This window comes from Cynoglossus semilaevis, chromosome 6 (assembly GCF_000523025.1).
Source record: "Cynoglossus semilaevis isolate Cse_v1.0 chromosome 6, Cse_v1.0, whole genome shotgun sequence".
Classification (NCBI taxonomy): Eukaryota; Metazoa; Chordata; class Actinopteri; order Pleuronectiformes; family Cynoglossidae; genus Cynoglossus; species Cynoglossus semilaevis.
This window is the reverse complement of record NC_024312.1, coordinates 11,573,800-11,598,841: the sequence shown is the minus strand read 5'-3', so window position 1 is coordinate 11,598,841 and position 25,042 is coordinate 11,573,800. Positions and strand designations below refer to the sequence as shown.

The window sequence follows — 25,042 nt, the reverse complement described above, 5'->3', positions numbered from 1 at the left end:
GAGAGACAGCGATGTAGGGAGGGAGGGTGCCATGTGAGGAGCCATGTGAGTGGAAGTGGAAAAAAAGTGGGCAGCAGCTGCAGGGTGAGGGATTGGAGAGAAGCATAGTCTGCTCAGTCCACGAGGAGACAGGGCAGGGGGTGCGCTTACGTAACAGCCTGCAGTGGCTGAGCCAGCCTCACGTGGCTCATCACGTTCTCCTCCCTTCCTTTTTACTCTCGCTCTCCTGTCCACTGCCTTATCCTCTGTTGCCTGCTTCACGCTTTGTCTGAGTCTTTCACATTCTGTCTGTCTTCCACCCTCTCTCTGTCTCTAGGTCTATCTCTTTATTAATCTCTCCTTTGATCTTTTGATTTGTTCTATCAATCTGTCTTCCTATCGATCTCTCTGTTCATCAGTCTCTATCTCTTTCGCTTGTTTCTGCATTGTAGATGCAGGTTCTTTCAGTTGTTGTTGTTGAATAATCTAACTGATACCAGTCAGTTGTATGTGGGTCTGTGATTTATGTTTGTACCTCCCACTAAGTGTTTGCCCCTCCCCCGCAGGATTTGTCCACTCTGTCCCTGAGACTTAGGGTCAGAGTGGCCGCTGCACTGCAGTTCTGTCTGGAGGTAGTAGTCGGTGTGGTACAGCAGGTCAGACCTGAAAATATAATGATGGCTCACGGACAAACACACAGATAAAGTGTAAACAGAAAGAGAGCTGGTAGAGCGCCATCTGCAGATGAGGGAGGAGATGTGTTGTCTCCCGCTGTAACCCCATGGGGAGGACACTATGTTCCCACATGGGATAGGTTTGTTGTTTGTTGTTGTTGTTTACATTTAGACAAATGAGCTGCTACAGAGAGTTTGTCATTGGATCTCAATTAGGTCTCAGCTGCATTGAAACAGCATAAGGTTTGGTGCAGAGTGGAGGTCTCCACCAGGGTCTTCTGTGGTGTATACTGCAGCGGTGAACCTGGCTTCTGCCCTGCTGACACACAGACACAGAATGTGTATCCACCGTACGTTCTCCAGGAAACAAACTATCTCGTTGGGATTAGTGAGAACTTTGATGAGTCAAACCAGCAGTGGAAGTCACTCAGTTCTTAACTAACAGAGCAATTAATCAATAAACCACAGAAGATTACACATCTCACAGACAATCATCAGTTAATCAAACACAAATCATGCAGCAGGACAGGTCATCCTGTTTTGAAAGATTGTCACAGCCATTTTTTCCTCTCTCTTACATTGAAGTATTATAGTAAAAACATTGTAAAGAGTAGATATGGGAGCGATTTAAGCCATGGTCGTAGAGCTCAGCAGGACAAATGAAGTTAGAGAGAAAATGAGGCACAGTGCAGCCCAAACTTTGCCCAAACTTTCTTTCTGGGGACCCATATTTTACAAGTCAAACCTTCACGACCCAAGTCAATACACGTTATTCGTAACCTCCTGGGAAACATTGGCTGGTTAAACAGATGGTTCTCACTTATGTATGTCAATAGGAAGATGTCAGTTCTGTTGTTACCTCCACATTAGGCTATTTCTGGAGGAGCATTTCTTTTAAACACTTGAGTTAACAAGTCAGCACGAGATGCTTAGACCCGTTAAATTAACAGACACATTTAAAAACAGCTTGACAGCATCTCAGTGGTTATGGATGTGGGAAACCTGAATCTAACCCCCCTCCTACATATATGCTGTATTTATTAATTGATGACATGCATTATAACCCTTTCTTTCTTGTATATTTTTTGTTCTTTATCATAAACATATACCCAGGTATACTGACAGAGGTAAAGAAACCTCTTTATTTTCATCAGTAAATCGTGCTCACCACTGTAAGACGCTGGGACATTTTTGGTTTCCTGATAGACAAGGCTCATTGAGGACTCGTCTTCACCTCATTTGTCGTGTATTTCCGTGACCATCATTACATTCCTCTCACACGTGAACTTCATTTGTTTTGCTAATACGGATTTGTCCACCAAATGCATTTCATGTCCTGCGTAATCGGGGCTTGAAAACTGCGTAATTTGCAGCACATGATACGTGCGTCTGGACATGTTTGTCTTACTGCATTTTATCAGACAAGTGGACCTTCAAGACTGCAGCACTCTGTGTACTTACCAGTAAAGATCCAGACATGTTTTCCTCCAGTGTAACTGAAGTGAAAAGTTCAGTTTGACTTCCCCAAAGTCAAAAACATTAACATCCCGCCTTTATATATAATAATACTTTAGTTCTCAAAAGTTCTCAGTGCTAGACAATTATTAGTTTTTATAAAAAAATATTCTTTTTAGATTTTTGTATGAATCCATGTGATTATTACTGAATATTATGCAATTAAGTGTGGCTGATCACATCATTGTTAGCAAAAATTACAACTATACTGACTGCTCTCCTGCCTCTCCATCTCATGAACATGATCCTGATCATAGGAGTTTATTTTCTCTGTTGTGATTTATTTTTCCAAAAAAAAAAAATGCTGCTAGAAGATGCACTTGAAATTAAAACATACCTCAATGTATATGTCAGAAACACTGCCAAATGTTATACTTTAGCTCCTCCATGACTATGTTGATATTAATCTGTCTATCAAACTCATTTATTCTGATAAATGAGTTTGGGATTGGCTTCTCCCGGCCTTGTTGAGAAGAAGAATCTGTAGGAGATCAAACGATAACCATGGCGTCCACTGCAGGGATGTAACTCTATGAACGTGTGTGTTGACTGAATAACTTCGCCTCGATGGCTTCCTTATGGCCTGTGTGAAAAATCAGCTTTTGCTTTGCTTTTTAGATGTGTCTCGAAAATGCGGACTCTTCTTTGCTGGAGTAGATTTGAGCCCATTAGAGTCTGATTGTGTTAAGGAAATTTGACACAAATGTCTAAAAAGGTGTTTGACAAAATGAGAAGCACATTGAGAAAACCAAATTATTACTTCCACACATGTGAACCCTGTTTGGGAAATGCTTCTCTCTCATCCTCTCTGTGGCTCCTGTCTGTGTTTTAATCAACCTTGTCTGACCTGAGCTGCTCAAACTCCTCCCCCTCGCCCTGCGGCCCGCTTGTAGCGTTGTTTGTCTTGTTTTACTGATGGGGATATCGTCCAATGTCTGCTTGAGTTTTCAGACCTCCTAAAGAACGTGGGGGGAGAGGGGGAGGCAGACAATGTCGTTGTCTCTTCATCTAGGTGTAGCTTTCTAGACTTGGCGAGAGATCTGCAGACGGCAGAGTTTGTGGCCAGGAGAATTGGGGGAGGCAGGGAGTTGGAGTGTTATAGGAGGAGGAGCGTGAGGGTGAGGATGGGCAGCTCGTCTCCAAGCTGTGGATGCCACAGCTGCAGTGTGGCGTGCGGGGGCACATTTTAAAACCTCACCTTCTCGTGAGGTTGTGTTACTTTCTTATACCTCTGTTTTTCTAGTCTCTTCTCCTCCCCTCCGTACCTCTCTTCTCTACTCTTCTCGTCCGGTGTTGTCCTCACCTGACTTCTCTTCTTTTCTCACCTTGCCTCCTCTCCTTTCCTCTACCATCCCCTCTCCTTGCCTCTGCTTTCCTTTTCTTGTCTCTCACTTCTCCGCCTGCATCAACTTTCTGGGAGGGAGGCAAGTGCTACAACCTGCCACTCCAGCCCCATTTGACCTCCCCCCTCATCCCCTCATCCCCTCACCACCAGTAGGTTCTTTGATTCCTGTTTTATGACGTTTTTTTGTGATAAAAATAGAAATAATAAAAATGCTAATGTTCAGGTATAATTGTAATAAGGTAAAAGAGATCCACTGTGTTAAACAGTGATATATTGAGTTTGTATTTGCTCTTTCTGTTGCATTTGTGTGTGAATGTGTGGGTGTGGAAATGAGACCGGCTCAGTGGATCCTTACCTTCAGTTGATACTGTGTGCGCCAGTGTCTGTCTGTGTGTATGAGTTAGTGTGGGTGTGCGCGTGCGCGTGTGTTCGTGCTTGGAGACAGCTCAGCCAGACAGTGCAAGCAGACAAGCGTCTCTGCTGACTGCAGATGAGATGAAGTGTTTACTGACACAGGAAGCATCAGCGGCACGTGCTCCGCCACATCTCTCCTCATTGCTGCACAGAGTTTCAGGCTCTTCAGTGTTGTTTTCTGCTTAGATGGTTAATATGTCTTGGCACAGAGGTGCCTAATTTGTCAAATGTTATATCTGAAAGTTCTGTTTTGATGTGCCCGAGTGCAGTATCTAGTTCATCTACAAATGTTTGTCTTTTGTTTAGGGACTTTTTCCTGTGTCATTCGTAATGTCCCAGACATGAACTGTAATCAGGAACTACTTAAAAAAAGAACTTTTAAAACGGAACCACAAATGAGAAACATGAAAACAGTATGCATCCACATCGGTGTGACTGGAACAATGCTCTCTGTATAATTGAAAGTAAAAAAAAAAAAAACTGCATAAGGCAAAATTAAAAGTACTACTACTAAATATAGATACTATTATACAATTTTGTATCGATACCACAGACCAAAACATCTAGTTGAAGTAATGTTGGTCTGATTGGTTGGTTTCTTTTTATTATGTGAACACGAAAGGAAAACATATAAAATAATTCCTGATTTGTTTTGAACATGAACCCACCCAGTCCCCTCCAGGGGGCTCTGTTAAAGCATAGATAAAATTCATGACTGCTTGACTGTTGCAGTGGTTGACTGTTGATCGTAATGAAACACCGCTGTAATTTCTTTAAAGCAGGGGCTGTCAAACTCTCAAATTCACAGTGGGCCAAATTAAAAACTGGGATAAAGTCGTTGGCCAAACTTAATATTTTTAAAAAAAAATTGATGGCAACTGTGCATGTTTTCCCTTCTCTTTAGATCTGTAATGCAGATTTTTTTTCATATGGAAACAAACTTTAGTTTTGCCTAAACATTGAATCTGGAACAACCAAAGCTTAATATTATAAGCACATGAGAAATTAAATTTGAAATAAAACACAAATCAGTGGTATTTCTTTGATATTATGTCTCTGTATCTACCCTTTTCAAGTTCCTTTTAAATGCAAGTCTTTTTTCACAAGCCAACAAAAGAACAACACAAAATGTCTGTGCTATAATATAATGCATACGTCGCTAATACTGCAAATCCTGCCAGTATACAGTGGCTGTATAACGACAGGCACCTGTGCTTTAAAGGATTCACCTAAAGTATATGTTGTTTGTGAAGCCTTTAATCCCCTTAAATTCAATTTAAAGCTGAACCTTTTTTTTGCATTATTTGGCATGGAAAAATAATCAGTGAGGAATGATTAGGTAAAGACGTTTAAAAGTTAATTAAAGTAAATTATCAATTGTCTCAGTCCATTCTGCAGATGATGATACATGAGGTGTGGACGTCGCTACACTATCTTTCTCCTTAGATGTTTGAATAAAAAGAACAAGGGCTACTATGTGTAAATGAAAGTCTGGGAGTAATTTATAGGGAGTATTATATTTAAGTGTAAGTAATCGCTTACACTTTCATTAGACCTCTTCATGCCTCAGATACTGAAGTTCGTTTTCTTAATTAGAACTCGACGTCAGTTATGTAAATAGGAGGAATAGATGTGAAAAAGAGGCCTAGTGCAGGGTAAAACATGTTTTTAAACACAAGGTTTGGTGGACTTATGACTGCATGTGGTCCATGTATCCTTATGTTTCTCTTTATCTAGTCAGTTTACCACGGCAGTCTCTTGATTAATTTAAAAAAAACAAAAAAGGTCTTTTGGCCCTTCTAGGTTGCCTTAGAAACTAATGCCGACGTCCTTGTTTTGATATGCCTGTCTGTCATCTATTCACTCTGGCTCTATTCATCAGTGAGAATAAATGGTGACCAACACTAATCTGTATCACCAGTCGCACAAGATATGGAGTATTCGTGAGACAGAAACTACTGTCACTGAGCAGATGTAGTCGTCTTGGGTTTGTTTTCTGTTTTCACTAATGCAATTAATGTGTTAATTTCCTTATTATTATGCATTAAAGTTTTTAATTTTAACCCCATGCAGAAGGACACACATTGTATATCCAATAATTCCAGTCATATCTTACTGGTTTTTTTTCATCAAACGTTAGTTTTCTTTACATAGTTGCAAATTAAATTAAAACAACACAGGAAGTTAGGAGAAAGACAAAATACATCACCCAGCCAATTCTACCAAAATGTGTTCATTATTGAAGAAAATAAGATCAACCATTAACACCTGTCCTAAGTGATACTTCTTTCCAATCAACTTCAAACCACAAAGTACGTCTCAGAAATAAACCCGTCAGTTTAACCTGAAAGTGTGTCCTGTTGCGGTGCATCCACTCGTTACAGTGTATTCTGCATGAAATTCAAATGTCTCTGATCGATGCTCATGGTATTCACTTTCTCAGTGCAATAAAGGTTTAGCAAAGATTTTGATTTCTGCTTCAACAGGGAAATGATCTGAGAAAGATTCTGCTCACACGATACTTTGGAAATCAGAAGCATCTCTCCAAGTCAGAACACGTCGGTGGAAACAGCTCATCTGGAGGTACTTAAAAACAAAAAACATGATAAACAAAGATAAAAACCACAACAGACACATTGAGAAGTAAGTGTGTAGAAAAGACAATTCTAATCTGTGTTGTTGAAATAAATCCTTGCAGGAGGATCTCCTACACTGGACTCTGACAAGCCAGGCAACAGTCTGGTGGAGATCCAGTGTCTCTTGGACAATGTTGGCGCATCAGAGTTGGTGATTGAGCTCATCGTCCACACTAAGAACGATCGGGTGTTTGAGGAGAGCATCCTGCTGGGGATCGCCCTTCTTCAGGGTGGAAATACACAGATACAGGTTTGACAACATCCATTCTGTTTGTTTATCTCAACACCAGTTCAGATTTTCAGGATTTCACATCTGTCGCCTCTTTGCCTTCCACACAGAACTCCTTCTACACCCAACTGTACAAACAAAAGAAGTCTGAGCGCTTCTTTAAGGTCTTTTATGACCGCATGCGGTTGGCCCAGCAAGAAATCCGAGCCACCGTGTCTGTCAACATGTTTGAGCTAAGCTGCCGAAAAAGGGAAGATGACACTGAAAACAGCGGCGTCCGCTTCAAAAAAGGTACAATCCAGGGCTGATGTGTCTGTGAACGTTTGTGTGTGAGAGACATGGAGTTCATGCTCACAACCACAAACAAAGACTTCCATATAAGCAGGCCCTAAAGAAAGAGGGTCAAAGGCCACAAACCCGACTCACATATACACTCAGAAAGTTTCACAGCCTGTACAACTCAGCCTTGACTTTAAACAAGAGATGAGAGTAAGTCAAAAAATGCTTACGGTCACTCTGCCGGCCTCTGCACAGACTGTTGTTCTCTATTCCTGCAGTCACACGTTAGGGAGCCATTTGATGTTCCGCAGCACAAGCTAACACAATCTAAAGCAGGCATAAGGTTAAAAGCATTTAATATTAGTCCACTTCACAGTCATATTGTTTTTGTCATTGTATTGCTCAGATAAACCACAAAAACAATGTTGATGCTCATTTATCTGCTCTGGACGTTGCATCACAGTGAAAGACTCGGGCCTCCATATGAGAGAAGACATGCGAGGGCAGCTGAAGGAGGCCTCCTCTGTGACCTCAAAGGCCTTCTGTGCATTCAGGAAGGAGCTGGACCCCGATTTTGAGAACCTGGCTCATACCGCCGAGATAATCGGACCAGAGGAGGTTTCGGACGATACGCAGATGAGCCCGTCTATCACCATTATGAAACCCATCCTACGTTACCTCCAGCTGCTTTGCGAGAATCACAATTCAGAGCTGCAGGTACCGGCCTCCTGCAGAGGGCTGGGATTTTTTAAACCCGGCGACTGATCTGACCGACTTGACTTCTAACAGACTTCTGTCTGTGCTTGTGCTTCCAATCTAGAACTTTCTGCGTAACCAGAACAACAAAACCAACTACAACCTGGTGTGTGAGACTCTCCAGTTCTTGGACTGTATTTGTGGGAGCACCACCGGGGGTCTCGGGCTGCTGGGCCTCTACATAAATGAGAGTAATGTTGACCTGGTTCGCCAAACGCTGGAGACTCTCACCGAGTACTGCCAAGGACCGTGCCATGAAAACCAGGTAAGAAAGGCTGCTTGATTTAGTGTAGTGAGTAGACGAAGCAGAATGCATAATGTATGACTTTGCAGACACATATTTTGCTGGGGGATGTTCATAACTCTTGATACTGTACTTTTTCTCTCTCTTTTCAGACCTGTATAGCCAAGCATGAGTCAAATGGCATTGACATTATCATAGCGCTGATTGTAAATCCCATCAATCCCCTGGGTAAGCACCGTCTGGACCTGGTGCTGGAGCTCAAGGTAAGAAGCAGGAGCCTCTGGGAGCCCTGCTAACCCTAATCAGACACAGCCATTAGCTGCCACGGTAACACTGTAACGGTGCTTATAGTTTTCCTAATAGCACCTTTTACTCTTCCTTAAACCAGCTGTTATAGTGTTTGAGACTGGCACTAAGAACGAGATGACTGAGGAATATGTAGTGTTTAAAAGAGTAAAATATCATATGGAATTAATTGAAATTACAAGATGTGGCCTAAAGGCGTGTTCAATTCACCAGTGGACTGTATAAATCAGCTGACAGCATTACGGTTTGTTACTGCTGTTACTGCTATAGATACAAATTGGTTCTTAATCAGCTTCACAAATGAAAATTGAAATTCAAGTGCAAAAAAATTCTACAGCTACACAAACTCTACTGTTGTAGCTCGGCCTAAAATGATGATGAATTGAAACAATGAAATATTGGATCAGTAGTGATGATGACAAACACGTAGTTGATTACGGTTTTCTCTTGTTAAAGAACAACGCGTCAAAGCTTCTTCTGGCCATCATGGAGAGCCGCCGTGACAGCGAAAATGCCGAGAAGATCCTTTTAAAGATGAGACCCAATGAACTGGTAATGTGTGTGTGTGCGTGTGTGTGTTTTTGCCCTCATCAGAATCCCTCTATATGGATTTTTTTTTTGCTCTTCAGGTAGATGTGATGAAGGAGGCATACACCCAGGGCCTGGAGAGTGAGGAGGATGAAGACAGTGTCGGAGACCAGATCACACCCAGAGATGTTGGACACAACATCTACATCCTGGCCCACCAGGTAACAGACGTGGTCAGGTCTTATCACAATGGCTTTGTCCACTTACTGATAGTGAAGCCAGTCTACGGCAGATCCCTGTGAATACTGGCACAGTGTATTTTCACTTATCTTTCTCAGCTGCTGCATCATGGTACCATGCAGATGTTAGCAGTAATGCTAATTGAGATGAACATATGATGTCATGTTCACTGGGTCACTGAGGCCACAGCACCTTAAGAGACCTCTCACAGGATCATGAGCCCACAGTGGGCTTTGGGGCCCTGTGAACTCCTTGACACCTCTTTAGTTTTTAGTTTTTTTCATTTTTTGAGCTCATTCATGATAACAGGCGTTCAGGAGGTCAGGAGACAGCACGGCTGTTTGATGAAAGAACAACGTAGACATTTTAAGACTTCTGTCGAGCTGACAGAAGTTTTTTGAAACAATTTGAACCCAAATTCAGAATGTTATAATGTACGTATAAAAGTTGAAGTTTTTAGGTGCTATTAATTGTACAAATACAGTAAAATGATCGGCTGTTTAAACAACTTGGTTTAAGGGATTACCAGAGGTAAAAAATAACAATAAGTTATGTCTGTCTCTCTCTCTCTCTCTCTCGGTCTCTGTCTCTCTCCCTCTCTGTTTTTGTGCTTTTGTCTTTCTGTGGGTTTTCACTTCTGCTGTACAGTCAGTGTCAGACAGTGTATTTTTGTCCACACAACCAGACTACGGTAGTTTCATCATGACAGGGAAAGTTTTTGTTCCACTGGTGATTTAGTGTTGACCTAAGAGCCTGAGTCACTAACACACACTCACTCACTCACATATACACACTCGTACACACGTACACAACCCTGTTTGTACTCAGTTATGTGTTCAACTCAATGTTTCTGTTTTCTTTTTGCACCTTTAGGCAAAATGATGTGCAGATCTGTGAACCAGTTAACAGAACCCTGTCTGAATTGGTCGATTTTTTTATTTTTTTTTTATTTTGTTCAATTATTTATGCAAATATATAAATGCAAACTGACAATAATTTACCACATGAGCAGATGTTTTTATTACATTTGAAGATCTGACTTGGGGTTAAAATGATAGTTGACTAACACTGTTGGTAACATTTAAGTTTTCATAACCCTGTCACGACCTTTTTGTGTGAATCGAGTACTCTAAACTTTTTTTGTTTTTTTTCATTTTTAATCATAGCTCGCAAGACACAACAAAATCTTGCAGCAGAGCCTCAGACCAGGTTCGATGTTGGGACAAGGAATAGTGGTGGACCCTGACAGTGAGAAGAATGATGCGCTTCATTACTATGCCAACCAAACAGCTCAGATAGAGGTAATCCTCGTGTCCCTTTGTCTCTGTCTTCATTTGAGTACATGTCAGGATTTATCTTCATACATTTATTCACATTTGTTTCCTAGATTGTGCGCCACGACCGCATCATGGAGCAAATCGTCTTCCCGGTCCCTAATATTTGCAAGTACCTCACAGAGGAGTCCAAAGTGCGTGTGTTCACCACCACAGAAAGAGACGACCAAGGCAGCAAGGTTAACGACTTCTTTCAGCAGTTTGACAACCTTTACAACGAGATGAGGTGGCAGAAGAAGATCCGCAGTAAGTGTGCACTTTCTGTGCCCCACGCCTGGAAAATAACGACTGTGGCACAGAAGCTGGTGGCAGGCTTATCGTCCTGAGTGTCCGGTTGTTGTTATTTCTGGAAGCTGCAGTGATTTCGTGTTTGCTGACTCGGTGTTAACTTCCTCCTACTTTTAAGCCCCCTGTTGTGTTTGTGCAGAGAACAAGGCCCTGTTTTGGTTTTCACGTCACATTTCTCTCTGGGGGAGCATCTCCTTTTACCTGGCGTGTTTGCTCAACATCGCTGTGGCCGTGTTTTACCCGTTTGGTGATGATGGAGATGAAGGTGAGATGTGATGTAAAGGAATAATCATGTATTGAAATGTATTAAAAATGTGGATGTACGAGAGGTCCTCAACTTACATTGGTTACTAGTGACGACATAACTTGAATTTTCGCTGTTTATTGGAACTTCCATACAATTTCATATCCCGTACAGCAAAATATCTAGGAAACCTGTGTTGAGAACACAGTGGTAACTCGGCAGCTGGTGGACTCGAACCAATCCACCACTCCCCCTACTCTTTACATTACTCACCATTAAAATATGAAATTCAGTTAATTATCAGTTGTCTGCGGCCCCTCTGATTTTCTTTGGAGAACTTTCCGAGATCAATTATTATAAACTTTACCATAGGCCTATTATAAAAATATCGTTAAGGAATCCCCATATTTCATGCTAGATTCATGTGTACTACATGAGCAGTGCCATCCGGTTGAACAAAAGAAGCTCAACAGGTTTAGGTTTATTATTTATTTGTTGACCCTGTTAAATCCAAATGTCTACATTTATTTGTATGCAGTCTATATTCTACACTGCCCTGTCGAGTCAGTAGCCTGTAGTGATTTTGAAGTGTTTACACCAGATGCCTTTCCTGATGCAACCTAAACTAGGATTTACCACTAGGTGGTATTGAATCCAGAACTGTTGACTATCGCCTACATGTAGTAAAGAATTGACAAGACTCATGTGAAAGTTCTCACCCACTCTCCACAGTGCTCTTATTTGTCAGTATCTGTTATGAAACTAGGGTGAGAGGGTAATTGTAATGTTGGCTATATTTTCTTTTTCTCTTCAGGCACCCTGTCTTCTTTATGGAACATCTTACTGTGGGTGGCCCTGGCCATATTCACTGTACTGCTTCCTGTCCTGCCAAAGCCCTGGGGCATCCTGTTCTTCCTGGTCTCCCTAATTCTGCGTGCCATCTACACCATGGGCCTCGGTCCTGCACTGGTGTTGCTGGGCACTGTCAATGTAAACTAAAGTCTAACTGTTTTCTAAAAGTATTTTTATTCATGTCACTTGTGTATATCTAACAAAGTTGTTCTTTGTTCATTTTCAGCTTTTTAATAAGCTTGTCTTCCTTGTGAGTTTTGTGGGGAATCAGGGGACTTTTACCCGAGGCTACAAAGCAGTTGTCATGGACATGCTTTTCATCTACCATTTGAGTTATGCCATCATCTGTGTCCTGGGCCTCTTCGTGCACGAGTTCTTTTACAGCTTTTTGGTAGGAAGAATTTCATCCTAGATTAGTAGATTTTCTTGGAACAATCGATTCAGACTTGATTGCGACCGTTTGTTAAAATCCCCCCCCCAAAAAAAAAAAAAAATTGAAAATTGATTCTCAATATCTTACACAGCTGTTTGACCTGGTGATCCGAGAGGAAACGCTGCTCAATGTTATTAAAAGTGTGACGAGGAACGGACGCTCCATTATCCTTACGGCTGTTCTGGCAATCTTTCTGGTCTACTTCTTCTCCATCATTGGGTTCCTGTTCCTCAAGGATGACTTCCGTATGGAGGTTGACCGGCTCTCAGGTCCAGGTATGTACTTGGATCGTTATAATCTATTTATGATACTTAATACTTTATATTTGCTAGATTGTGTGAGTTAAAAGACGAGAATATTCAACCCAGGTTATAGTTTATAGTTTGTGGAAATCACTGTTTTAGGAAGTTGATAAATTAGCAAATCAGCACCCCGTTATTTAACCTTTAGAGTAAGAACTGAACTGAAATAATGAACCACCTGTTAGTGTTGTCTTTAGGCAGTGTTTAAAAGGATACAGATACCAAAAGCTGACCTCAGAGTTATAAATATGGTTTATGTTCATGGTCTAACATTGTTTTTTTAGCACATAAATTGCTTTCCTGACTTTGTGTGTGTGTGTGCATACATATATATATGTCTATGTGTGTCTATATATACATATATGTATATGTTAACAATATAAATAAATAATTATGTATATACCTGTTTATTATTTATATTTATAAAATTAATAAATATAAAATAAAAATATAATATTATATATATATAAAAACAAATAACAAATATAACATAACATTGTGTCAATTTTAATAGTAATAGTAACAATGGACTTTTGTGTTGAGCATACTTTTAGATATTTTTAAATTATGCATTTTTATGTTGAGGTTGCATTGAAAACGTACTCCAGTCATTTCTTTGCAGCGTCTGTCAAGGTGTACTGTATGTATCCTGGGGTGCAGCCATCTCAAAGCAGAGACACATTGACATCATAAACATCATTGTTGCAATAATAAACAGTGTAGATCTAAAATATCTCATCAATATTATGATGATTTCTTGTGGTGGTCGGCATATTGTTTGATTATTTTTAATTAATATAAATAATATTTTATGTCACTTGCTGATTTTATTTTATTTTCTATACCATTTCAAAACAATCTATGTCATGGTGTTTGTCTTGGCTGCTGTATGGGAACACCTCGGATGTATATATGTGTGTATATGCATAGTCAGGCGCACCTCATGAGAACAGTGTGCAGCAGTGTGGAGCTGCTAACGAGCTCGGGCCGTCAGAGAGACAACCTGCCAGCGCATGTGCACCTGTTGCATAACCTGGCGGCTACGGCAGGGCATCTAGTGTTTTGCTGAAGCGACAGCTGAGCAGTAATTGATTATGTAACCAGCCGCGCTCACACTTGTCTGTTAGCTGGGACACAATTGCAGCTCAGTCAAAGCTGAAGAGCCCGGTGTCCGTGCTCTGCCGAGTCAGACCTGACTGTTCCACTCCCCGGCTCAGTCCTACTGTCCTTGTTTCTGTCGTTTTCCACTTTCCTCCCTGTTCTGTTCCGTTCTCTGTCTACAGGCCCTATGCTGGGCCTTTTGTCCACACAGGGTCTTAGCTGATCACTCAAGTGTAGCTCCTCTGCTGCTTCACCGGTGTGAAAAAGATTTTTTTTTTCTCCCCTGCAACATTTGATCACCCACTCAGCAGCTGCTATCACACTTCACATAATGTCTGTCTATATCTTCACCACTGTTCCTATACTGCTGCTGATGTGCCAGAAGCAGACATCTCTTCAGCTCAGTTCATTCACCATTGTTATTATTCTCTGTTCAATCTGTCTTTAATTTTGCAGGGAAAAAGGATTTACTAAGTAATGCTGAGATGACTGACACATGTATGAGGGATCGATGCCCCACTTCCACACCTTCACCGGTCACTGGTAAGAAAACTTGTTAACCAAAGAAAACATCAATCACTCATTAAATTAAATTAAAAATGTTATAGCACTGGTTAGTAGTAAAACGTGTTTTTCTATACATAATTATATATATCAAATTGAAAGATTTTAAAATGTGAATTTTAAAATGGAATTAGTTAGTTATTGTTAAACCAACACTGATTTTTTAAACCTGCACACAACACTGGGACATGCAGTGTTCCACACTGTTTTGTAGACACACACACACACACACTAAGAAGCATGCACACAAAGGAACCTGATGAGGCAGAGTGGGTGACTCACTCCTGCTTGTTCTCCTGTGTCTCCATGGATCACCTGCACTATAGGGGCGCACACGTGATCTCGTCCACATCCTCTACACTTGCACATTTTTTTTCTCCACGTTGTGCTGTTCCACCATTAGCAGCACTCTATATATCCATGTGATGGAAATTTGAATTGTGTCATTTACTTCAAGGACCTATTGTCACTATTAATATTACAACGGAGGAGGCGAGGGCTCTGCTGTTTTTTTTTTTTTGTGGTTAAATCACTCACATTGTTACCAGTTTATTCATGAAAAAGTTAATTTTTTTAATTGTAGATTGAAATAACAAATTTGATGGTCCTTGTTTTTGCCAGTTCCCTGCACTCAATCCACATTCTTGTTAGATAAGAGTGCTCAAATATGAAGATAAAATAATAGGAATTACTGCATTTCTTCTTGAATATGACTCAGCACTTGTAAATGGGCGATGGTCGGTTCGAATCCCGACCCAGACAGGACAGTTGTGTGTCTAGGGAAAACACCAGAACCCGCAGTGGGTTGGCTTAAATTCAAAGTATTAATAATAATATGTTTTGTCACAGATGAAGACGGGACAGAGCGCGTGTGCGACACCCTACTCATGTGTATCATCACAGTGTTGAACCAGGGACTGCGTAACGGAGGTGGAGTCGGAGACATTCTCAGGAGACCTTCCAAAGAGGTAAATACACACACATCCACATGTACTACCTCTACATTGTACTCTTTAAATTTGTGGCGTTTTTTTTTAAATAAACTTCCAACGTGATCACGCAGGAGCCACTGTTTGCTGCGAGGGTAGTTTACGACCTGTTGTTCTTCTTCATCGTCATCATCATTGTCCTCAACCTCATCTTTGGTGTCATCATCGACACATTCGCTGACCTGAGGAGTGAGAAACAGAGGAAGGAGGAGATTCTGAAAACCACGTGTTTCATCTGCGGTGAGTACAGACGGTGCGTGTTGTTACCTCGGTGTCGTACATACTCCACGTGACCGTCAAGTAAGGGGAGCTCATGGTTTTCAGGCCTGGAGAGAGACAAGTTTGATAACAAGACGGTCACCTTCGAGGAACACATTAAGTCGGAGCACAACATGTGGCACTACCTCTACTTCCTGGTCTTAGTCAGAGTAAAAGATCCAACTGAGTACACTGGACCTGAGAGCTACGTGGCTCAGATGATTGGGGTAAGTGGACCTAGGCACAAATCACAAATACGTAAAAATCAACTTGTTCAACAACTTCCTCAATACCCTTTTTTTCTAAGTGTAATGCTAGATTAATATCCAAATTACTTAATTTCATTGTAACGTTACCATCTCCCATAAATTCTTTATGCAAGTCTTGTTCCATCATTCCGACGTACGGAGTTAAAACAGTTTTCGCATGGGAAGTAGTCAGTGAGTGGATCGGACAAATACATCGTCGCGCGGCTAGATACGCAGAACTCGGCAGTGTTTACATTCGTCGGTTGTACACCAAACATTGGATTATGCTTAAAAAGTTTAAAAACTGAATTTTACTGCATAATAACAATAAGGACATTTAGCAGATATTCAGAATAAATGTTTCTAATGAGTACGACAACACTGACTTACGGAGAAGAATGGCGCTACATTGTGTCATAGGAACAGAATTTTGGTGTAAGATTAGGACCCCCCCCCTCCCACTCCCCCCCGTATTACAGATTGAATCAGCTGACTTTTATACACATCATTGTAGCCATAGCACAGACAAAACCCATTGGAGTCCATTGAAACTTTATCACTTATCACATAGTGATTGTAATAACCTTTTCTAATTTTTGTGTTTATACATTCATATATTTCATTTTTGGTACTTAATAATAATAATATTATGTATAATACTAGTTCCTGTTCCTGTTGTCTTTAGTGATCCTGCCCTCCCAAGCTTCATCTTACTGCTGTAACTTAAGGTTCAAAGTTCTAGAAGTTACTGCACTGTGTATATAGGTGATATATTTCGACTGCAGTGTTTGCACACAGGATCATTAAAACACACAGGCCTAATGGATTTTGCTCCATATTCAACATTGGGAAGACTGTTTCCTTTGTTCATATTTTGCTGGGGTGCTGTAGCATGCAGCATACAGATGTCTTGGTGTCGGAGTCGTAAAAAGATTTGCATTGCTTCTTTGAGAAAAGATTTCCACAGTGTGCTCCAAAAGCTTGCAGTCCCTCAACAGACGAGAGAAAAAAAAATGAGACTGAGCCTCTAGGCCTGTGCCAAGCATCCCAATTTATTCTTCTCTCCCCTCCACTCCAGGAGAGAGAGAATAATGGGGTCTCGTCTGCGACTGGGTCATTTGCCGCTGAGCTTCACGATGCACCTCACCTGCTGGGACGCAGTGCTGCTAAATAGTAATTAAACCTAGTCTAAGTTTATTATCGTCACCGACGTGCTGCAGTGACATTAAAACACACAGTTGAAGGATGTAAGGCCACCTGAAGCTGTTGGCGTCAGGTTAATGGAATCATACGAAGCTCTGGGCCACAGTGGCACATTTGTCATTAGCACTCCGTCGTGATGGGCATAAGAATTGTCGCATTAGAGAGAAGTATTTGCATAACAAACGCGTGTCAGACATTAAGATTAATATGCGAGCCGGGCGGTTCTCTCAGGCCAGGTCAAGGTTCGGCTCTGTGATGAGCTAATGTCCACTGAGGTATTCATAGTAACCCTTTGGATTTAAAACCACAAAGGACACAGTCTCGGCAGCTAAAAGGAAACATATTGTACACCAAGTCTGCCGTCATGTAAGTTCCAGTGTTTACACGGTGAAGGAAGCATCCTTCAGTAAAAACTAAACTCCGCCAACAAACTTCTGCTGCTTCCCTGAGGAATTCTGAGTAATTACTATAACACCGCTGGTGCTGGTGTAACACGTATGCTGTGGTGAGCTAACGCAGTGTTTCCCAAACTTTTTTTTTATGGGGACCCATATTTTAAAAGTCACAAACCTTCGCGACCCAAGTCAGTAGACATTATTCGTAAACTTCACCTGAGGGTCACGACCCAGTCTTTGGGAAACAATGATCTAACGCACTCTACTCCTCCTTCTGCTGTACTCATTTGAACCATTCATTCTGAATACTTACTAATTGTCCTAATTGTTGTAGTGCAGTAAAATTCAGTTTTTAAACTTTCAGGCTGCCAGTTTGCAACATGGTTTGTTTTTGTTCTTTGAAATACTAAATTAATGGTCAAATATTAATCAAAATGAATGCATAAATACCATTATGAATTTAAGCTTATGAAATCTGACTACATTTTTAAGGCATTTTAAGGTATGGGCACAGTGATGTAGACTGTAAATCCAGTAATCCCTCCAGCCATCCCAATGTCATTGCTGTGGTATCCTGTGATACCCAAAGACTGCCTGTATATACATACTGTATTTAGTCTATACTGTGCATCTGCACAGCTTACACCCATCTTTGCATCTGTTTATCACAATAGGTTTGAATGTGCTTTTTCTAATTACCTCTGTGTTTTTCCTATTGTCTCTTTATGTATGCTCTGTATTCTGCTGCTACACTGTAATTTCCCAGCCTGGGATCAATAACAACCATCTATCTATCTATCCATTACAAAGTCAACATTTTGTGGTTAGTTGCAGCTAGAGTTTGGACCTAAGGCCTGTTTCCAAAGAAACAGAGGTGGAGCCAAGGCGTCTTTAGGAGGTAACAAGGCGGATATCCTCGAGATGATCAAAACTTTATAACTTAGTAGTTGAAAGCTTTAAATGTTGCTAATTTTTGCATTAAGGTACTGTATGTTTGTAAAATACTTTAGAATGGTGCTGCAACCAAAGCACCTTCCCAGGCGTCTTCAAAGGAGATTCATTATCTTGACGTGTTCTCCACAGTATAATCCAATACCAAAATGTGCCGTCGGTCCTGGGCCCCCTCTTTCAACTGAGTTGTTTTAGTAGCTGTCTGCTGCTGTCATGTGTGTGTGTGGGGGGGGGCAGAGACAGGAGAGCACGTGCCGGCAGGGCTGAGCTAATAGCGGGCTACTTAAGAAGGGTTATGTAACAGTATTGTGGCTGCTGCAGTACCTGCTGGGCCTGTAGCTGCTGCTGTCATACTTTCACACGCAAACACCCCACACGCTGACTCACTGGCACATGCACAACACTGCAACAACAGTTACCCAACACCACAATGCTCCCATGACCACTAACTGACCTGTCCTGTTCCTATAGATCAGCCATTATAAGAGTCTGTGTGTGAGTGTGTGTGTGTGTGTGTGTGAACGTACTTTTTGTAGGGCATTTTCTAATACTACTACTACTAATAACTACTTATAATACTACTAATGTTAATAGAATTGTAATACTAACAGTAATAACAGTAATATAAGACTGAACTTTTGGGTTACCCATTATTTGGTTAAAGATGTTTTTAAAACTTGATGGACAATAAACACTACCGTCCACTGGTTTTTGTGGGGGGAAAAAAAAGGTCCTGCTTTTGCTGAGGTCTTTTCTCAAATATGTAAAGAAATATCAAACAATTGAGGAACTCCCTCATTTTTATTTCATGCAGTCACTACATGAACAGCCACACGTGGCTCCCAGGGTTGGAGATCTCTGGGTCAAAGCTAAAACCAATCATTTGAAACATGTTCATGGAAGAAGAAAAACAATTCTTCTGTTGCATAGAACAGTTAATTACAAAGTTGGATTTCAAAGGACCGAAGTTTACCCTAGGAAGTTTGGGAAGAAGTTCAAATGTTTTTCAGCTACGCCAATAACATTTTCAAATGTATTTCTCACATTTACACGATGGAAACTAAAACTTCAAGAGTTCAAGACAGTAGTAGTAGTAAAACCCAGGCACATCGTCTTAGTAGAAAAATTAAAACTCTCACTCAGCAATGTGTGATAGAGACATTATTAAAAAAAAGAAAACAGAAAGTAGCCCACACATTTCACAGTCTTCTCACTGTCTTACACTGTGATGTGTCTCTATCCCTCCAGTCTATTCTTATATAAGAGTAGGTGGGAGAAAAACCTCACTCCACCTACAGGAATTAATGGGCTGCTAGTCAAATCCTCCTTTCGGCGCGTTTTGAATCACTTTTGCCAGACGAACTGGCAAGAAAAGATTACATAAGAACTGGTGGCTTTTACATTTCAAACCTGCAGTTGTCGGAACGCAAAAATCCTAATAGCATTGATTCATCTTGTTGATTCACGGATGTCAAATGCATCACTGTAAAAGATATGCCTTCTCAGTCGGTCGTGTTCTTGATCGACGATAGTGACTCATCCTCACATCATCACTGTTTATGGAGGGAGTCAGGTTGAAAATGCCACTCACTGATCACTTAATGTATAATCTGGCGGTTTTAGCAGCGCTCAGTCAGCAGAAACATGGAAAACAGCTTCTCTACTGATGGACTGATTAAAACCAAACCTCCTGCTCAGTTTCAAGGACCCCAGTTCTAGCTACGGTCGCGCTCTAACTACTCTAATACGTCCTGCGTGTCTGTGCAAATCCTCCAGTTTGTTGTCTGTGCCCACATGCTGTCACACTCATCCTTGACCTGACTCAGCAATTTTTTTTTCCTGTCCGGTTCCCTCACAGCTCCTCTTGCATTAACAACCTGTGCCTCTTTTGTCCCAGGAGAAGAATTTGGAATGGTTTCCTAGAATGAGAGCCATGTCTCTGGTGAGCAGTGAGGGAGACAACGAGCAGAACGAGATGCGCTCTCTGCAGGAGAAATTGGAAGGCACTGTCACTCTGGTGGCTCAGCTCTCAACCCAGCTGTCTGAGCTCAAGGAGCAGGTAGACAGTCACTTCACATTGCTGATGCTTAAGATGTATGATGCTGTATGATTCTGTGTGTGTGTGTGTTGGGTGGGGTTTATAATGGTGGCTCAAAGCAAAATGTTTTAGGTTTGAAACCTGATTCTTTGGACTTGTTAGCCAGCTTGCTTAACGACTCTGCTTAACAATTCCACCAGACATTTTCTTGCTGACATATTTGACCTCACGCTCGCACTGGATGTGTTTACAACACGATGTCAAGGCAGACGGGGTCTGAAGTTTGGCTGCGTTGCATGAAAAATACACAGTGGGCTGTCCCAAGACGGCCACAGCTTTAACTGGAAAAACAAAAGCAAAGTTCTACATAAAGTATGCAGAATCATGATTTCCAGCAATCACAGTGTTCTTTGTCTTTAAACTCAGTCAGGTCCTGTCCCGAGTGGACATAGTGTTGACCTGTTTTCACTATAGTGTATGCATAATGTCCATCCAACTGGTTGAGTGTACGGTTTATGTTAACACTGTAGGATGAGTGTCTGCCAAATATTGAAGATGGTGGATCTTTATAAACAATGGCAAAAAATCCGGCCCATTGCTGTGTTCTAGAGTATTAACAGAGAGGGTTTGTCGAAGGGTCGACCTGAGTGGCCGTATGTGTTGCAACGCATTCTCCAACTCTGATTGGCTAACACTGATATTTTATCCTCGACTTAACCAAAGGTTGGACTCATTCACCCGCTCATAAAATGAGCAGCATGAGCCATCCATCAGTCCATGAGTAAGAAAGTGACCTGAGATCATCTGACTGGGAGCTGATTGAACAACTGGGTGTTGTGTTCTCTTCTTTTTATGCAGAGGAGATGTTGTGTTTTCATGCAGTTCCAACAACTGAGGATGACTTGTCCTGCCTGTGCCTCAGTGGGTAGCCTCTCAACCAGGAGGGTCATGGTTTTAACTTCACGCTGACAGACGGACCATCAGTCTGGTCGAGGTTAACTTTTTGTGATTCATTTAGCTTTGTTAGTGTCCACTATAGTGAGGACACATGCAAATAAGCCAACAGGATCTTCTTATGAATCACAGCAAAGGTTTATTTATTTAATTAGGCTGCTTAATCAGCTGTACACATCAGAGTCCACGTGTTACCTGATGTTTGGTAGAGAAAAATAGCTGGAGGAGCACAGAGTGTGGAGATGACGTCAGCACTCTCAGTTTTCTGTCAATCTCTCAGTTTATTAACGCTTGATGGATTCTTTTAGAGCTGTAACGCTGCCTTACTGATGGTTCACTATCATGTCGGTGATCAGTGTGACTCAGGCAGCCCCTGGCTGTTTGGATGACTAGCTCTGCTGCTGCAGTGTGACTGATCACTCTCATCACCTGCCTCTGCTGCATGTGATTCCAGTCACAGGCCTGTCCTTGTTCCTCTTTCCCCAGATGTGTAAAAAAACAAGTCGAACAGGGGACGATCACACTCCAGTAAACAAAAACAATGACCTCTGTCAACCCTTGGTGAAGAGTGCCATCTTCCTACTTCCTCCTTGTGGTTTTGTGTCTCATGCTGCAGCAGCTTGCGTCTTATCTAGGCAGTCCAAGTGCCTTCGAGCAAGACATGGAAGATACATAGAGTGGTGTCGTAGTATCGAGAAAAATTCCATAGAATACTGAAGGTGGCAATACTCACTCTGATAGATGGATACATGGATGGATAGATCATTGTTCCCAAAGATCTGGGTTGCGACCCTCAAGAGGGGTTTTTTTGGGTTGTCTTACATCATGTTTCCCAGGAGTTTATGAATAATGTCTGTTGACTTGGGTCGCGAAGGTTTGTAAATTCTAAAATATGAATCCCCAGAAAAATATTTATGACATCATCACTCAAACCACTCAAAGGGGTCTGTTGGCAGGGAACAGACAGAGGTGGTTGATAGTGTCTAGTTGTTCAGGTAACAGCATTTAAACCTGACAAAGAACAGACGGATCATCAGAGGACAGGAAGTAGATCAAAGCTTTCTTTACTAACCCCCATCACCATTTGGCGCTGGGTCTCCACAGTGTCCACACCTTCAGTTGACTCTGTGTTGTGTGTTTATTTAGGGTGTTTTTGTTCCTTGGGCTGTTCATTTTAGTTTCTCCCCTCACATGGTGACTCCTCAGCTTTGGTTCCTCTATCACTGTGATAGAATCAGCACATGGCTACGGGGAGTTTCATTTGCTCTGCCACCTTTTAGACTGCACAGTCCAATTTTGTCTTGGGCTTTTTTGTTATGACAATCATTTTTTTAGTCGTCCAAAAGCAAATCTTGACCTTTACGTTTTATTCATGGGGTAACTGAAGCTTTGGTGAACATGAATGGATATGATTTGGAGGGCTGTGCATCCAGTGTTTAAGCCCCTGATACTTATAATGCATTCACACTGACCTGTTTAGTACTAGAGTGGTGATCCCTGGGGCTTTTATCCCTCTGGTCAGGTAGTTCTCGTATGTATCTCCACCATACATTTGATGTTTGTTCTAGCTCTGAAGAATCTGATGAGAACCTGCAGCTTTTTGTATCACATCTCTGGTTTTGAAATCCCACCACTGACCCTCTTTTTGATTGGTTGCATCTAGTAGAGTCAAGTTTTATAGCCCTGATTTTTTATCATCAATCCATGTGAAACAATGTAATAATTTTGTTCAAGTTTTGACTTGAACAACCTCAAATGAACCGGTCAAGAGGTCAAGGTCCTCGTGATCACACAGACACAGCTGCGTCTGGTGCTCGGGATTTTTTTTCGACAAACACCCCCTGGGAGTTGAATTTGTTACAAACGTTCAGTCTGATGGATGAGACCATGCCATTTACAAAGCATGGACTGAGTGCACAAATTGGATATCAAAATAGTCAAGTGATTCCACTTTAAAAACTAACAGGTCAGGATCATGGTGATCATATGTGTTTATGAATGTGATGTTTGACGAACTTTATTAAAATGCAACATTAATGCAATTGGATATTGATGACCTTCTGCAGGATAAAATATTGTTTTTTCCGGACTATGAGTCGCACTTTTTTATCATTCTTTGGCTGGGTTTGCGACTTATACTCTTATATAATATACTATAACAATTATATAATTTCACATATTTGTTATTTTCACACTGACCGCTGCTAGAGGGCACTCTAGCTGGCTGGTGCGACCAATACTCCGTATTATATATGTTTTTTTCTTCTTCAGCATGCATTTTTTTTGGCTGGGGCGACTTATACGCCGGAAAATGTCAGTGAAAATCCATTCAGGTTGATGTGTTTTTGTGTCTCTTCCACAGATGACTGAACAGAGGAAAAACAAACAGAGGCTGGGATTCTTGGGTCCACCCCAGCCCAACAATCACATGCAGGCTCAATGACACAAATGAAGCACAGCGGCTTCTAGAGTCCGGGCTCAGCCTTAAAGCAACGGTGGTAAAAACAAACAAACAAACAAAAAAAAAACAAAACAAACGGTGCCTTTGGTGTTTTCTTGGTCCATAGGAGCTCACTTCACACAGTCACTCATCTCTGTGAATGATTAACCCCACACAGCACATGTCCCCCGCTGTAGTATACTGTACGTACCAGACGGAGCTCGGGGTAAAGTGTCGTCAAAGGGTTAATGGTTAAGTGCAGTCAGTCTACAGGTGGCCAATCCGTCACCTTAACTGCCTTAGTGCTCACTGTTCAGCCCGTCACAGGTTAACGATTGGCTGCAGAGACAAAAAGGTGGGGGGGGGGTTATCTAAAAAAAAAACGTGTTCACTAACATCAAGTATTTTACTTGTACTTGATGATAATAAACAAACTGGAGTATTATTTTTTTTTTTTTTTTTGCTTTTTTGAGGAGATTTCATGCTGCCTTAGCTAAATTTCAACTACTGAAAGTGCACTTTTAAAAAATAATAGACTATTTAGGACAATTCAAGTGAGTCTGGAGTAGTACGGTCGGTACATCTGATGAATTTTAAAATGCATTTACTGCACACACACACACACACACACACACACACACACACACAAGCACGTTTCAGATGCTTTTTAATAGATTCTTTCTAAATATCAAACTAAATGTAAATAAAGAGTAATCCCATGTTAAATATCATTACATTGTCTAAATCCTGTGTTGGTACCTAAAGTTGTTGGGTTTTTACTACACATCCATGTTTATGTTAGTAATACTGTAATATACTGTCTCTTTGTACCATCTTTTTTCTAATATTTCTTACAGCAAAATCCTCTGACTACAGTAATTTAAGCCTTCCGTCTTGTCTTGAACTTGCACAAATGACAGAAAACAGCTGCACTCGACGGTACCTGTGAAATTTTGTGTTTTAACAAAGTGTAAAGAAAATGTCATTATTGTTGGTGGATGTTGAATGAATAAGTTTGAAAGGAGACTCTTGTTTTTCATCAGACTTTATTATCTGAATAAAAGTGTATATTTAGCTACACACACACACACTGTTTTTTATGACTTGTGAGGACTTGGACCTGAGGACTTGGACCTTCTTCTTTCCTAACACTTTTTTATTAACATTAGTTAAATGTAGCTAAGCTTCCTTTAAAACTGGTATGGATAGAACACCAACTCTTAATCAAGATAACACAGTGTAGTTGTGGTTAGAACCTGTGCCTCACAGCAAGAGCGCCACCTGTGGGTCTTCTTTGGGTAGA

The 25,042-nt window shown here is 41.2% G+C and overlaps 1 protein-coding gene across 2 annotated transcripts in view; it reads left to right on the top strand.

Moving 5' to 3' along the window:
• itpr2 (inositol 1,4,5-trisphosphate receptor, type 2) overlaps window positions 1-24,821 on the top strand; it is a 54,122-nt gene extending 29,301 nt beyond the window's left edge. Inside the window, exons 38-57 of one of the 2 annotated variants that reach the window (XM_025056206.1) lie at window positions 6,414-6,510; window positions 6,626-6,813; window positions 6,903-7,083; window positions 7,535-7,788; window positions 7,892-8,092; window positions 8,224-8,334; window positions 8,834-8,929; window positions 9,007-9,126; window positions 10,312-10,446; window positions 10,533-10,725; window positions 10,886-11,032; window positions 11,826-12,001; window positions 12,090-12,254; window positions 12,388-12,571; window positions 14,156-14,242; window positions 15,113-15,231; window positions 15,327-15,492; window positions 15,577-15,737; window positions 20,205-20,366; window positions 23,662-24,821. In XM_025056206.1, coding sequence (XP_024911974.1) covers window positions 6,414-6,510; window positions 6,626-6,813; window positions 6,903-7,083; window positions 7,535-7,788; window positions 7,892-8,092; window positions 8,224-8,334; window positions 8,834-8,929; window positions 9,007-9,126; window positions 10,312-10,446; window positions 10,533-10,725; window positions 10,886-11,032; window positions 11,826-12,001; window positions 12,090-12,254; window positions 12,388-12,571; window positions 14,156-14,242; window positions 15,113-15,231; window positions 15,327-15,492; window positions 15,577-15,737; window positions 20,205-20,366; window positions 23,662-23,742 — 3,024 coding nt within the window. In that variant the 3' untranslated portion in view covers window positions 23,743-24,821. The remainder of the gene's footprint in view (window positions 1-6,413; window positions 6,511-6,625; window positions 6,814-6,902; window positions 7,084-7,534; window positions 7,789-7,891; window positions 8,093-8,223; window positions 8,335-8,833; window positions 8,930-9,006; window positions 9,127-10,311; window positions 10,447-10,532; window positions 10,726-10,885; window positions 11,033-11,825; window positions 12,002-12,089; window positions 12,255-12,387; window positions 12,572-14,155; window positions 14,243-15,112; window positions 15,232-15,326; window positions 15,493-15,576; window positions 15,738-20,204; window positions 20,367-23,661) is intronic. The other variant, XM_008311979.3, reaches the window with a different exon arrangement.
• Window positions 24,822-25,042: the final 221 nt, after the last annotated feature.